At 47.8% G+C, this 14503-nt stretch overlaps 1 protein-coding gene across 4 annotated transcripts in view; it reads left to right on the top strand.

Annotated features, from left to right (window-relative positions):
* Window positions 1-14503, top strand: part of VAV2 (vav guanine nucleotide exchange factor 2) — a 138899-nt gene that overhangs the window by 113954 nt on the left and 10442 nt on the right. For 2 of the 4 annotated variants that reach the window (XM_069873666.1, XM_069873668.1), the window contains exons 7-16: window positions 1102-1170; window positions 1786-1886; window positions 5471-5570; window positions 6920-7015; window positions 7473-7541; window positions 10635-10721; window positions 12624-12709; window positions 12950-13082; window positions 13777-13791; window positions 14240-14349. In XM_069873666.1, coding sequence (XP_069729767.1) covers window positions 1102-1170; window positions 1786-1886; window positions 5471-5570; window positions 6920-7015; window positions 7473-7541; window positions 10635-10721; window positions 12624-12709; window positions 12950-13082; window positions 13777-13791; window positions 14240-14349 — 866 coding nt within the window. The remainder of the gene's footprint in view (window positions 1-1101; window positions 1171-1785; window positions 1887-5470; window positions 5571-6919; window positions 7016-7472; window positions 7542-10634; window positions 10722-12623; window positions 12710-12949; window positions 13083-13776; window positions 13792-14239; window positions 14350-14503) is intronic. The other 2 variants (XM_069873667.1, XM_069873669.1) reach the window with 1 other exon arrangement.

Here is a 14503-nt window from a genome sequence, read left to right as displayed (position 1 = left end):
TGGGTGTTTTTCAAAAGTGCTGAAGCTGTGCTGATTTGTCACTGCAGCTAATTGGATTAAAAGTTACATTTTGCTGCTCGAATTCACGGGTTTTAATTAGTTCTGATGAATTATTGTTGTGCCCTTCTTTTAAATGAAAATAAAAATGAACACCTCAGCAAGACAACGGAGCCATGGGTACGGCTGGAGCCTGGAGGTGGTTTCTGCTCCAAGGAAAGCAGCAGGAAACGAGAACAATAGTGAAAATCAAGCTGCCATTTCTAATCACCCTAATGCTTTTGTGTCCTCCCCTTTTGCAATTATTCTCCTCTGTCTGCTGAAAGTTCCCACAAGGAAGCTGAGTGAAACCAGTATGATGGGATAAGGCTTCCTGTTTTCCATGGAAATGTCTCAACATCCATATCGTTTATGTAAATAGCACTTGTTCCTTGGGAACAGCCACAGCCCTTCTGGTTCAGTCTAAAAGGAGAGGTAAATTATTGCGTTGATATCCATTAAAAAGGCTTGTGAAGGCTTAGTAAATTCTGAGGGTGTGTTAGGGGTAGAGGGTGCTGTCTTTGGTGTGTTGCATCAGGGCTTTTTTGTAGTTACAAGTCGCGTAGATGTTTCTATTAATATGTATTTGTTCAGAAGGGCATTTCCCATGTAATCATATCATCCATGCTTTTTCAAGGGCAAAATTCTAGTGAGATAATCGAAGGGCTGAAGAAATGCCTCGGCGCTCTTCCCGTCTGCAGGCAAGGACTGCAGCGAGGTGAAGAAACTGCATTCCTTTAAATCCCCCTCCCCATAGATTCAGCAGGAGGGGGTCTGTGCCCATCTGAGGATACAGGTCTTGTGCCTTCACGTGCCTGGAAGTGCTGTGGGAGCCAAGGGGGAGATGCATCCCTTGGTGTTCCGGGCTCCCGTTTGGTTCCCTGGCACAACCCAGTTTTAACAAATCCATTGTCATTTGTAAGTGCTCAAATTCATTGAAACCTGGCTTCTCCCTGTGCAGGTAAATGCAGCTGGTGAAGCAAGGAGGAACACCTCCCTTGCACAAAACCCCCCTTGCTCGCTCCTCTCCGATATTACAATGCCTTTTCCATTTACCTCTTGTAGAACTACATGAACCCACTGAGGCTGGTACTGACTCCCCAAGACATGGAAGCTATTTTTATCAATTTGGAGGTAAGGACGTAGACATTGTGGCTTAAATCTTTGTTCTTTTCACGGCGGCTCAGCTGCCTTCCTGCTTAAGAGAAGCCTCAGATTTCAGGTTTGATTTGTGCATTCACCTGTAGAGGTTTAGTCCTTCGTGTGCTGCAGAGCTTGAACGGTTTAGGAGATACTCTCTAACACTCACTTTTAGAATTGGGGATTATATGAACTCTAAGGAAGAAAACAATTTCACACGGAGGATGTTCCAGGGCTGGAGCTGTGTATTTAACTGTACTTAGAGATAGTTTGAGCACGCCACGATGAAGGGATTTATTTCTATGCTGGCTTGCACAGAGTCTGGGTTGGAGCCTGCCTGACTCCTCCATTCTTTCCAGACCTGCAAAAGGGACTTTAATACACCTGGAAATCCTGGGGCGTTTACTGCTGTATAACTGACCTCCTGACAATTACACCCTGGCCATTTAGGGCTGCATCTCACTTGAATGACTTGGTTTCAAAAAGAGCAAAAAAAAAAACAGGAGAGAAAATGAGTGCCTGATGAGGTAGTGAATGTGCATTTCTTCAGTCTCTGTTTGCCCACTTGCTTAGGATCTGTTTAAAGTATTGATTGTTTCTTCGTTTTAGGACCTAATTAAAGTGCACTTCAGTTTCCTGAGAGCCATCGATGTCTCTATGATGTCTGGAGGAAGCAGCCTGGCAAAAGTGTTTCTGGAATTCAAAGAGAGGTAAAAGAAACCCAGTCCTCAGGCAGCTTCGGTTTTAACAGGAATTAATTAAGATTTGCAGGGCACATCACTGAGTTTGGAACAGAAATGCCTGTTTTGTATCCTCCTGATGCTCTTGATCAGCCAGAACATCGCTCAGTGCAGACACTTCAGCAGCTACATCCAACCACAGTCACGTCGGGTTGCCCAGGGGCAGAGGCTGGGACGTTTTCCCTCTCTGACCTGGCTAAATCGCTGTGGTTCCCGTGGATGTTTGTTCCTGCAAATCCCTTTCTTCTCCTGAATTTCACTGGGCTGACTATGTCCCCATGTGGGGCTAACTCTTTTGCAGGCTGAACATACAATACTCTCCTCACGAGAGGAATGAGAGGAACCGGGCAGGGGAGGTTTAGATTGGAAACTAGGAAAAATTTCCTTACTGAAAGAGTGGTGAGGCACTGGGACAGGCTGCCCAGGGCAGTGGTGGAATTTCTATCCTTGGAGGTGTTCAAAAAACGTGTGGATTTAGCACTTTAGGACATGGTTTAGTTGGCATGGTGGTGTTGGGCTGACAGTTGGACTGGATGAGCTTAGAGATCTTTTCCAACCTTAGCGACTCTATGATTCACAGGGATATATCGGAGGGGATAAAGATGGGAACAACTATGATTAAGTTGAGCCAGGATGGAGTAAAACCTCACTTGCCTTCAAAGGTTTAGTGAAGTCTTCTGCAAGCAGCAGCGAGGCTTTGAGGGCCTGTGATCTGTTAGGATGACTCCTTTGCAGGGGAGACTTCTCTCTGGTTAGATCAAAGTGATTGCTCACTCTAAAAAATTGTGTATTTGGCACTGCTGTTGTCCTCCACCTATCGCACGATGAATAAATGTAAAAGTTGCTTTCACAAACATAATAGATTCTGTGTTTTGGCAGCTGCAAGCAGGAGTACCTCAGAACACAGAGATAAGGTTAATAAAATCCTTTAACATCCTTAATACTAATCAAAGGCCTGATTCATTGTGGAATCGTGCCAGGGTGTTATTTCGCTGTGATTAAACCAGTGTCTAGACATAGAAATGCCATTCAGAACTCTGTAACTCCAGAAATACCATCCGCATTAATAATACACCGTAAGGTCAGATATTCCATCATTCATGGCGCCTCTTTTTTAGAAAGGGAATGTTTTCTGGCTTACATTAAAACAAGATTTCCAAAGAAGAATGCGTATACATTAAAAATACTCATAAAATTCACTTAAGTGATTTTGATCCCCTAATTCCTGCGTGCCGGTGCTGTCCCCGGGCACCGATCCCTCCCTGAGCCGCTGCTGCCTGTGCTCGGGGCAGAGCTGGGCACCCCAGGAGCAGGGAAGGGACACAGCAGGGGTTGTGGAGGTGGCGTTGCTCCCCGGTGAGAGCACGAGGCTTGTTTTGGGACTGACAGCCTTTAAATAAATGTTTGCTTTGTTAACTTGCTGGTGGGAGCACAGCAGAGTGCTGGTAGCTGATGGGTTTCATGCAGCTTTTTAAAGGACCTAAAAGCTTTCCTGCAAGGTGAGTGAAGGAGCCAGAGTGAAGGCTGTGAGGTAGCAACGGCAGCTCCAAAGCTGCTTTCAGCCCATGGGGATCCTGGGGACCCCAGCCTCGTGGGAAATGGGTGCTCATGGAGAGTTTTGGCTTGCAGAATACACCAAAAATTCTCAGGGATGAAGAATTTGGAGCAATGTGATGTAAATAGGCAGGGTCCTATGTGATAAAATCGCATTTTACAGCAAGGAGATGGAGGTGAAGGAGGAGAAAGGGACCTCACCTGGAGACACAGCGTTATCCCAGCAAGAAGGGAATGTGGACCTTCAGAGTCCCTGCTTGGTCCCTGACTGTAAAACCTTCCTCCATCGAATGTATCCATGACAAATAGCTCTCGCTTCCCTGTGCGTCCTCGGAGACGTCCCAGCAAAATGATGTATTGCTCCTCTGCACTGCAGGGGTTTTATTTTGGAAGGGTGTAGTTTTTAAGTCTCTTTCTCTGAGAGCTCAGGTTTGAATTTATGCTCCTGAAGCCTCTTTGAAACCCTCCTGGTGCTGGCAAGGTAGATATTATTGTGCACATTCAGAAGTTGTCAAGGGGGAAAGGCAGAAGAATAATCTACGTTGGCTGCTGCTTTGCTGGGGACTCCAGCTCCCATAAATCTCTCTATTCAGTTCCCTGCCGGGTCTGAGAGTCCCACGTTTACGGAGCGACACCGGGTCAGGTGCTCCCAGATTGTCTCCATTGAGAGACGGGGCCCCGAAATAATGGATGAGTTGCGGTGTGTGATGGAATATGTGTCTTATCAGCAGCAATGCAGTTAACGGCAAGGAAGGAGGGGGAAAACCCGAATGTGTCGTGCAGGATTAATGAGCAAAGTGGAGGAAAAAAGGGAAATCCACAGCAAAACTGCTCGGTTTGTGTCAGGTGTTTAAATTTATAGCCCAGAGTGTCTACATAGAGCTTCATTGTGTTACCAAGGGCTGTTACAACCGTCTTTCCCCAAATTACCCTGTCTCTTGATCTTTAGGTCCCTATGGCCCATCCTGCAAGGAGCAACGAGCTTTCTAAAACGTGTCCTTGGGTCTTAAGGGGATTGAAGCCTCTGATTCTCTGATGAGGTGCAGATTAACATCACCCATATCCAATCTGGGCACGTCTCAAGAGTTTCTTGCCTTCTGCCATAGCTGCTGAAATATCCAGAACGCCTCAGAGAGAGGGGCACGCATCAGCCGTGGCAGTGGCAATCGTTTTTTGGGCTGCGAGCTGCTGAGGCTGGTGTGCTGCATTCAGAAATGGTCTCAGGAAACGGGGTTTTCTTGTTGTTCAGACGTGCACCCCTTTGTGAACCCTGGGACTAGCGTGACATAGCCCAAAACTGGTGTGTGGCTGTTTGGGACAGCGCAACACCCATGGAGACATCAAGGGGATTACAGTGATTGGTGTAGTCTTGAGAAAAAGCCAATTTGCAGCTGAGGAGCTGCAGGGCTGGATTGCAGGGCTTCAACGCTCGCCCCCTCCTTATGTTTTAGTTAATCGCTGGGGTCAGAGCCGCTCTGTGGGAGATGTGAGCTCCAGTGGTGCTCGGCAGCTTGGGGATGGAGTCCTAGCTCCTTGCTGTTTCTTCTCATGTCTGAGCTGTCGTGCCTGGGTTGCTGGTGCCTCTTGTAGAGCCACTTTGTAAGCTGCTCTAGGAATGGTCTTACAGTGTGGAGCTGGGTTTCCCCTTATTATCCTGGTGCTCTGAAATAACAGCTCTTGGGGCGCTGTAGGTAAAGATATCGCTTGTGGGAGGGGTGGGATGAGCCATCGTACTTTGAAAATGGGCTCGTCTGGCCACTCAGCCCCTTCAGCTCATCGTGAGCTGAATCACCCTCCCAAGCTCCCACTCTGGAAGCTTGGAAAGATTTAAATGTTAAAAAGCCATGCTGTAAAAGAGTGTTAATGCTTTACTAAGCAGTTATATGGGGGAATAGCTGTTTGCCTTGTCCTTTCGCTGTATGTAAGTTATATATCTTTTATAACAGGTTATAACTGCCAGCAAGTGTTTCCGATTAAATTTGTGATTTCCCCCTCTACAGGCTGCTGATTTACGGCAAATACTGCAGCCACATGGAATACGCCCAGAACACACTCAACCACCTCCTGGCCAACAGGGAGGATGTCCGGCAGAAGGTGGAGGTGAGTGGGCAGCGGGGGCGTTGAGGCAGAGTGCTGCTTCCCTTCTCACAGGTTTTGGAAGGATTTGCTGGAGCTGAAGGTGATGTTTGGTTTAGCTTTTGCTTCCCCTCTCTTGAGGGAAAGGATGTAGGGGTGAGTGTGTGCTGCCCAGAGAAGGAGCAGAGCTGGGGGTTACCTTGTTGAGAACCCCTTCATCTCCCCCTCAAACACGCTTTCCCCATGTACTCACTCTGTCCTTCTCCCCTGAAGTTATCGGACTTGACTTTATTTGAGTGGAACTGGCTATGGATAAATTCCTGAGTCATGTGGGGAAGCCCAAAGGCACCAAGTGTCCATGAGCCAGGAGCCGAGAAGCTTTCTGAGGTCCCATGTTGCATCAGGGACAGTCAGAGACAAACCCAAGTCCCCAGGCAAACACCCGGATTACTCCCCCATCCTCCTTCCCCAGCGTAAAGGCTTAGTGTAAATGGGAGCTGATCCAGATATTAAGTAAATCAAAGGAGCCCCAGAAGGGATGCATTGTTTGAGCCGCTGTTTTTACCCAGATTTATTTCTTGCTTTGGTCTTGATGCTAATCTGAATTTGCTGGGCTGTCTGTACACTTTACCTCCTTTTCTGCAAATGCTCTTTGATTTTCCATGCAAAGTAGCAACCTAATTCAGGGATAAAACTGCATTTAACAATTCTTTCAAGCACGTTCCCTGGATCTTGCATCAAGCCACCGTGATCTGAGTTGCATCCTCTGCTGAAGGGCCGGTTGCTGTAGCATCCAGTTGTTCCCGTGCCTTTCCTTTCTCTCCCTCCCTCCTGGCTGCTCTGCTTATTGTCCTGGGGGGGCACAGAGGGGGTCTCAGCTGGCGCAGCAGGGTCACATATCTAAATGAGTCTGGACGAAGGTAACGGTTGCAAAACTTCGTGCGGTCACATTAGCTCATCTTAATGCCACAGTGCTTATCAGCAGAGCCACAGCAACTGTCTGCGTGCTTGCTGCCAGCCCCTCGCAAATAAAATGCATTAGTTCAAACCATCAAGGAGGTGAGTTAAGCCAATGCATTTCATTTGACATTTCCTGAGGTCTGAGGGCATCTGTGTGCTCTCCTAATGAGCAGACGTTAAGCTGGAGGAGCTCAGTTGCATGAAAATGTCTCTATTTCAGGGTCCAGGCTCTGTGTTTTATTCCTTGGTAACCTCTGTGGTGGGGCCATAGCGTCAACTGGGTGCAGACACCCAAGTCATTTTGCAGCTGGACTGATTCTACAGAAGCAAAACATTACACAGGGCATTTGAGGGGGTGGAACTGTTGTTTCCTGCCAGCTGCTTCATCACAGACATATTGATCTCTTTAATAGGAATGCACACTGAAGGTTCAAGAGGGGAAATTTAAATTGCAAGATCTGCTGGTGGTTCCAATGCAAAGAGTTCTGAAATACCATCTCCTGTTAAAAGTAAGTGTTTCAACGCTGCCACTTCTCTCCAGCTGCCATCCTTGCTGTAGCATCTTTCATCTCATACAGTGGTGAATGAATCATTGCCAAAAGCAGAGTGAGGGCTTTTTTTTTCCCCCTTGAAATGAAATAATTACTAGAGCCACTTAACACGACATAATATTTGTGCTGTCTTTTAAAGTATGGTGACCTAGGGTAATTCTGCACTTGTTAGCCACGAGAGGCAGTTAATGAATATAAAATAAGCTTGCATATAATCTGATTATGTGTGAAATTCCTCCCGTCAACTCCGTGTAACAGATCTCTCGAGCACCAGCCGCTTGGCATGTTCCCCATCCTACGGCTGCAGCCTCCGCCCCGGCATCGCTGCCTTTGCCCGCGGGTTGTAGCCTGCCCAGTGCAGGCAGGGTGTGGGCAGCTTTCCTAGCACACTCAAACTCTTTATTTTCTGTTTCAGGAGCTGCTCAGCCATTCATCAGACCGACCAGAGAAGCAACAGCTGAAGGAGGCCCTGGAGGCGATGCAGGTACGGGAGGGTGAGAGCAGCAGCTGGGCTGTGCCGGGCACGGGGTGCAACAGAACTTGAGACATGGACCTGTTGGAGCGAGTCCAGAGGAGGCCACGAAGATGATCCAAGGGCTGGAGCAGGCTGAGAGAGTTGGGGTTGTTCAGCCTGGAGAAGAGAAGGCTCTGGGGAGACCTTAGAGCAGCTTCCAGCACTGGGAGGGGCTCTGGATTAGGAAGTGCAGGAATAGGACGAGAGGAACGATTTTAGGCTGGAAGAGGAGAGATGCAGGATCTCAGGAAGATTTTTGACTTGTGAGGGTGGGGAGGCCCTGGCCCAGGTTGCCCCGAGAAGTCGTGGCTGCCCCATCCGTTGTTGTTCCAGGCCAGGTTGGATGGGGCTTGGAACAACCTGATCCCATGGGAGGTGTCCCTGCCTGTGGCAGGGGGTGGAACTGGATGGGCTTTAAAGCTCCTTCTGACCCAAAGCATTCTATGATTCTATGATTGTTCTTCTATAGAACAAAAACTTAGATAAAAACCCTGTCCAGCAGCCTGAGGGAAGGCAGCATCTCCTCCGTTTGGCCATGCGTGTGTCTGTTGATTGCCATTTGATGCGATTGCTTCTCAGTGGATCTGTAGGCATCGCTTTCTCTTCTATAAGCAGCTGGGGAAGCTGGTGTTTGTTGACAAGTTACCCATTTTCACCAGTTGCTGTTGTGTGTAGAGAGACGGTGCCAGATTCAGAGCTTGGTTTTGCTGGGAGGGATCTGGAGGAACTCCAGATGTCTCAGAGAGTCAGCGAGGATTGCAGAAGTGGGAGCCTGTGTCTGTGCAGGGCATTGCCTGTGTGCTGTTATCCAGGTGCTGGTTGAGAATCCTTTTATCCAAATATTTTTTTTTTTTACACTAAAGGGGAAAATCCTCCTTCCACAAATGAATGCTTCTGCTGTCAAAATTTGGCTTTGCTTGAAGTTTTTTTGAGCTTTCAGCTGAAACCCCCAGGATCTCAGGAAAACTGTCAGCAGCAAAAAATAAAATCATCCAAATGTTTTCTGCCTTGGATACATCCTCCCCTGCACACTCACGCAGCGGGATCACCGTCAGCAGAATCTGATTTGAGGATGATCATTAAATCCATGTTTCCTCTCTGGAGCATTGCAGGATCCATCCCTGGGTTCAGTCCTGTGCACTTGGGTCACTTTTTTTTTGCCTCAAAGCCTCAGCTTTCTTGTAATGACACTGCATTTCCCAGCACTTACATAAGTTGAGTGACCTTTTCAGCTGTTATCCCTGCAAGCCTGGGAATCCAGACCTGGTATGTAGGTCACTTTAGAGTTAAGGTTGTTTGAAGGATGTTGCATTCACATTCTGCTTCTGCACAACACATCACCGTGGCCTCAAATGAACATTAAACCTGATGACAGTTGTTAAACCCTGCTTATGGCCTCATAATACGGCACCCACTGATACCATTGCTAATAAATAAATGTATGTGCACTCTGGCTTCACTGCAGACTCAGCATTTTTAGCCAGAAGCTGCCAAGAGCCATCAGCGAGGTTTCTCTGCTTCGTCGCCCCATCTCCAGGAGAGCGCAGGTGCAGTTCAGGCTGTGCTGGGCTCAGCAGGGGCAAAGGAAGCTGTGTGGTTTGGTTTTAATTGATCTGTAAACCAAGGCTTAACTTACAAGTCATGTTTTTCATCGTGCGTCTAGCCTTCCTGTCTGCCGTGCTCGTGGGTGGTGGATGTTGCTGCCGTCTGGGGCAGGAGCCACGCAGACGGTGAATATCTACAGGCAGAGCTACGTTTCCCAAAGGGATTCATTTCCCTTTTATTTTGTGTAGGTAGTTGTTTGCACAAAGCAGGGGCAGGATGTGCACCAAAAAATTGCCCATGGGAGTATTTGGTGGAGGTACCAAACTTCCACCTGAGTGCCCAGAACTGAGCCCTTAGGTGATGGGGAGGGCAAAACAAGTTCCTGGTTAAATCCCACAGCTCAGGTTTGCTGTCGCTATTTGAAGTCGTGGGATTGTGTTTCCTGCTTGCATAGGAGATACCCTGCTCAGCAGGAGGGTGCAAAAGCTGAGACTGTGATGGAGGTTGCCACTTCATAAGGCTTTTGGTTTTGTCATTCTTCATAACCATCCCTACGATGTTATAAGTATTGTCATGTAGATTTGTGATTCTCATCTGTGACTAACCCTTCTTATGTTGGGAAACTGCGGAAGGTCTGACCTGGAGGGGATGTCTTAAAAAATCCTGTGTTCAGATTTAATCCAAGTTGACAAGAGCTATTGTTGAGGACAAGGAGGAAGGGAGCAGATAAGAGGCAGGCTGGCACTGGAAACACACTCTGAAGGGTGCAAGAAGTTGTTTTAGTGGAAAGGGTGTATTTTTGCTCGAGGATGGGTCAGAATTTGGGTAAGCAGGGAATTTTTCAGCACAGAACAAGCTTCATCAACTGTCTCCTTATTTTACAACATAGCCTTTGTGTGGTGGGAGATGTTGGAGTCCTAGAGGTGCTGGAGGAGGGGATGCTGTCATGGGGTGTCCAATGGGAGGACAGAGAATGAGCATCCCAGCACTTTGGCACCAGTTCAGATGGGATCCAGAGCACCCAAAGAGCTGGAAGCAAGCAGGGCAGAGCCAGCTCAAGTGCTGTTTGCAGCTGATGTGTAGCCGGGTGTCCAAACTGGTTATTTAACACACGTAGAAGTTTTGACAGCAGAGACTGGCTCGCAGTGTTTGTGTCCAGGGGGATGAAGGGAATTATGGTGATGAAAGCTGGTAGGGAAGGATGCTGCCAGGGCAGAGGGGCGACTGGCTGCTTGCCTGGGCTCTCACCAGGTAAAAGCCATGAGTTGGGTTTGCTGTGCTGCACTGGATTCATGCATTGCCCTCTTCTGGGAAATGATTAAAATTGCAGCACCTGCCTGGGTGAGCAGTGCAGGCACAAAAACCCTGTGCTCACAGTATTCCTGGGCTGCTGACTCCTAAAGGTGGAGGGGAGCGTGGCTTTGGAGAGCTGGGGTTGTGCGTTTTCTGCTTTGGGAAGGTAACTTTTGGGAAGTTTCATCTGGGAAATAAAAAACAATATTCACTTTTTCTTTTAAGGATTTGGCTATGTACATAAATGAAGTAAAGCGGGACAAAGAGACTTTAAAGAAAATAAGTGAATTTCAGAGCTCTATAGAAAATCTGGTAAGTTGGAAAACCCTCTCACTCCCTACTTTTATTTGACTGTCATTATGTATTTGCTTCTTCTGTGCAATTACTACTAAATCTGATTTGCTAGCCAAGAAAGTTCCCTGTGTGTTTGAGCACTCCCTGCTCACTGACTGGTTTTGCCAACAGTCCTGAAGTGGTTACTGCATTACAAACCCCTTTAGCTGTGTTGGAGGGTGGCTTTTGGTGGTGGTGTTACACTGAAATTGGTTCTACAACTTTTCTAATGTTATTAGTGTAGACGAGACCCAAGAATTCCCTAGATCTGTTATTTGATTTCCTGTTTAAAATGGGTTTTCTTTTGCTGTTCAGAGAACAGAGGGGTTAACGGAATGTTCTTGCACTTGAAAGTGTCCCAAGGTTTGTTTGGAGGAGGAGGGCACATGTAAAATGCACCTAAGCCCCAAAATCTCAACCAGATAGTTTTATTTAAGGAGAATTCTCCAGACTCTAGAGGTATCGAACACTTAGTCCCATTACTGTGCATCAGCCCACCCTGTACAACCCAGCACTCACTTTAGCACCCGAGAAGCCCGTTAATTTGATATTCAGTGGCAGAGCTTCAAGCTAACGAGCTTTTTCCCACATTTGCCAGAGGGTTGGGCTGGTTAGCTGTGGGCACAGCTGCTCTGCTGCCCTGCTTTACGCTGGGATGATGCGATCTGGGGGCTGACACCTGGGATGCATCAAAAGGGCTGAGGGAGGGAGATGCTGGGGGCTGCCTGCCCCAAGGGCTTCCCGGAGGGCTGCAGGGTTGGGGGGTTTTAAGCCTTGACTTTAGTTGAAAACAGAGCTTTTAATTGATGGTTATTTAACAGGCAGAGGCAAAATCCTTAATTTTCAAGAAAAACCTGCATAAATCTGGTGGGATACGGGCCGCTGCGGTTCATAGGTTTTGATTGAAGCAGTCATGATAATCCTCATCTGTGTGAGCAGTCAGACATCGTGCTCCATAAAATATGGGCATGTAAATGGGGGCATGAAGCAGCCACATCTTGCAGCAGCCAGAGAATAGGTTTGACACGAGATGTTAGCAAAACAGTTGTTGTCTGCATATCAATCCTACACGCCTTCTGCTTGCTGTTCCCTTTTGTTGCACCAGGCAGGACATTGTGGAGCGATCGGTGTTGTGTATACAGAGCCCACATGGCACAGGAATGAATTAATCACGGACTATACACACAGCTGTGTGAAATATTTATTTTCCTGACCAGTGGTTGTGCTTCCTAATGTATTTTTTCCTTTAAGAACTGTGCAAGGGGATCAATTCCTGTGGCTCAGCAGCCGTGCTGCCCTAAGCAACATTTGCAAGGGCTTTTGAGCTGAAAGACAAACTGACCGAACCCTTGGGTTCCAGCATCTGAAAAATCTCCAGTCTTGATTCAGGATGGGAGTTGAAACTACAATAGTCTTGGTTCTGGTTTTGTAGAAACCCCTGGAAAAACGTAGAATCATAGAGTGATTTGGGTTGGAAGGGACCTTAAAGATCATCCAGTTCCAACCCCCTTGCCATGGGCAGGGACGCCTCCCACCGTATCAGGTTGCTCACAGCATATTTTGGGGTGAGGTGGAAGTGTGGGTGTTGCTTTCTGGATCCCAAACCTTGCAGAAATGCTTTGGCACCTGAGTGTTACCCTGGCACGCTGGTGCTGGAGCTCCAGGGCTTTCGTGTGGTTCTGTTCCTGATGCTGGGGCCGTGCTCGTGCGTGGGCTCCCCTTGGCGAGGGTGATGCTGTTACCAGGAGCTTCTGCAGCTTGAGGCAGGGCTGGTGGGGATGCACCCAGCACACTCTGTGATCCGGGCAGGTTTGGGTTTTGCTCTCCAAAGCATCGTCCCAGCCCTGGCTGTGGATCTCAGCCCTGCTTTGCTTTCTGCAGCAAGTGAAGCTGGAGGAGTTTGGGAGGCCAAAGATTGATGGTGAGCTGAAGGTCCGCTCCATAGTCAACCACACCAAGCAAGACAGGTGAGTGAGCAATAATGCTCTGAAATTTTCCCAGACGCAATGTGTGTTTGTTTGGCAATTCCCCTTGTGCTTATTTATTCACTGACAGAGATCACCGTCAGTGTGAAATTGTAGCACGGTTCAAGCATTGAGCTGTGCTGGCTCGGAAGCTCTACTGAGCTTTCCAAATACTACTCCTTGAATGGGGACTTCAATGAGATGTTTGGCTGACTGGTGTGTTTGTTTCCTTGCTTTGGGCAGGTATTTATTTTTATTTGATAAAGTGGTGATTGTCTGCAAAAGGAAAGGATACAATTATGAGTTGAAAGAAATTATTGAGCTGCTGTTCCACAAGATGACTGACGACCCTATGAACAACAAGGACATTAAGAAGGTAGGTGGACCAATAGCTCTGCTGCAGAGCATTTTGGAGCTGTTCAGGCTTGGGTAATACGTTCCCATTAGCCTTTTAATATCAAAACAGAGCTTGCAAAAAAGCTGGAAAAGAAATGTTCAGCTTTCAGGGCAACCTCACAGAGCATTGGGAGATGTTAATGTGAGGCTGGGCTTGACCCTTGACCTCTGTCCTTATAAAATAGCCCTGAAGAAGCTGGGATGGTTTGAGTTAGGAGAGAGGAAGCTGTTCCCTGCTTTCTGGCCTGCCAGCAGCAAGGGACAGGCAAGGAGCAAACGTCAGATGGGGCGGAGAGGAGGGCAGCGAGGGAAGGTCCATCTGGATGTTCTCACTCCCATGAGTTGTGGGGTGGAGGAACCTGGAAAGGCAGCACGAGTGTTGCCCACCAGCCTGCATGAACTGGCACTCAAAGCACAGTTGTCACTGAAGGAACATCATTTCGCTGGTGGTTTGGGGCTTAATCTGTAGCCATGAAGAATAACCTCCCAGCTATGATTTAGCAGAGACCTGTTAGCTTAATCCACTTACATGCAATGGGAAGAGATATTGTACAGATGGGATAAGTGGCATTTGGGTGAGAATAGCCAATTTTACCACTTGGATGCTGAAGAAATGCTGCTAGCTTTGTGTTTTAATGAAATCTGTTTCCACTTTGCTCTCCCATGCTTTCTAGTCTCATGGAAAAATGGTAAGCAAAGCACACAGTTTTGTCTCGTGTTTTTCTGTGCGATGTTGTAATGAGACAGGCAGAGCATATGTGCAGTGGGCAGGTCAGATGTTCCTCCTGGGCTGTCAGTTGCTGTCAGGGAGAGATGTAATGGCTGGGGAGGATCCAGTGGAGCAGAAAAGTCTGGATTTTCTCATGTGCCACCGTGAAATCCTGTTTGGTCCTAGTGCACAGTGCCAAGCTGATTCAGGCATCATTAGCTGTGATGTGGTAGAGAAACACAGAACTTTTTCCTCCTTCCTTGCTGTTACCTTCGCAAAGGTTCAGCAGTCCTTCAGAAGAAGGGGAAAGGGCAGAGGAAGGCACTGAGAACAGTTATTAAAGATGCTTGAATAAAACTACCATGTGTTTTGCTGCTCAGGTGCTGGGACCACAGCGGTGCGATCAGTGCTCTCATTTTCTCTTGCAGTGGTCATACGGCTTCTACCTAATTCACCTCCAAGGGAAGCAGGGCTTCCAGTTCTTCTGCAAGACGGAGGAAATGAAGAGGAAGTGGATGGAGCAGTTTGAAATGGCAATGTGAGCAAAAGTGGCTGCTCTGGCCCTGGCGTGCAGTTGCCAAGCGTGGGGGAGCAGTGTCTTGGACCAGCAGGTCACTCCAGACCAGCTCTGATAGCAAAGCCTGTGATGGGAGAGCTCTCCTGGGCTTGCTGGATGGGTTGCTGTGCAAAGA

This window comes from Phaenicophaeus curvirostris, chromosome 20 (genome assembly GCF_032191515.1).
Source record: "Phaenicophaeus curvirostris isolate KB17595 chromosome 20, BPBGC_Pcur_1.0, whole genome shotgun sequence".
Lineage (NCBI taxonomy): Eukaryota > Metazoa > Chordata > Aves > Cuculiformes > Cuculidae > Phaenicophaeus > Phaenicophaeus curvirostris.
The sequence above is the reverse complement of the archived record's forward strand: the minus strand, read 5'-3'. Positions and strand labels throughout refer to the sequence as shown.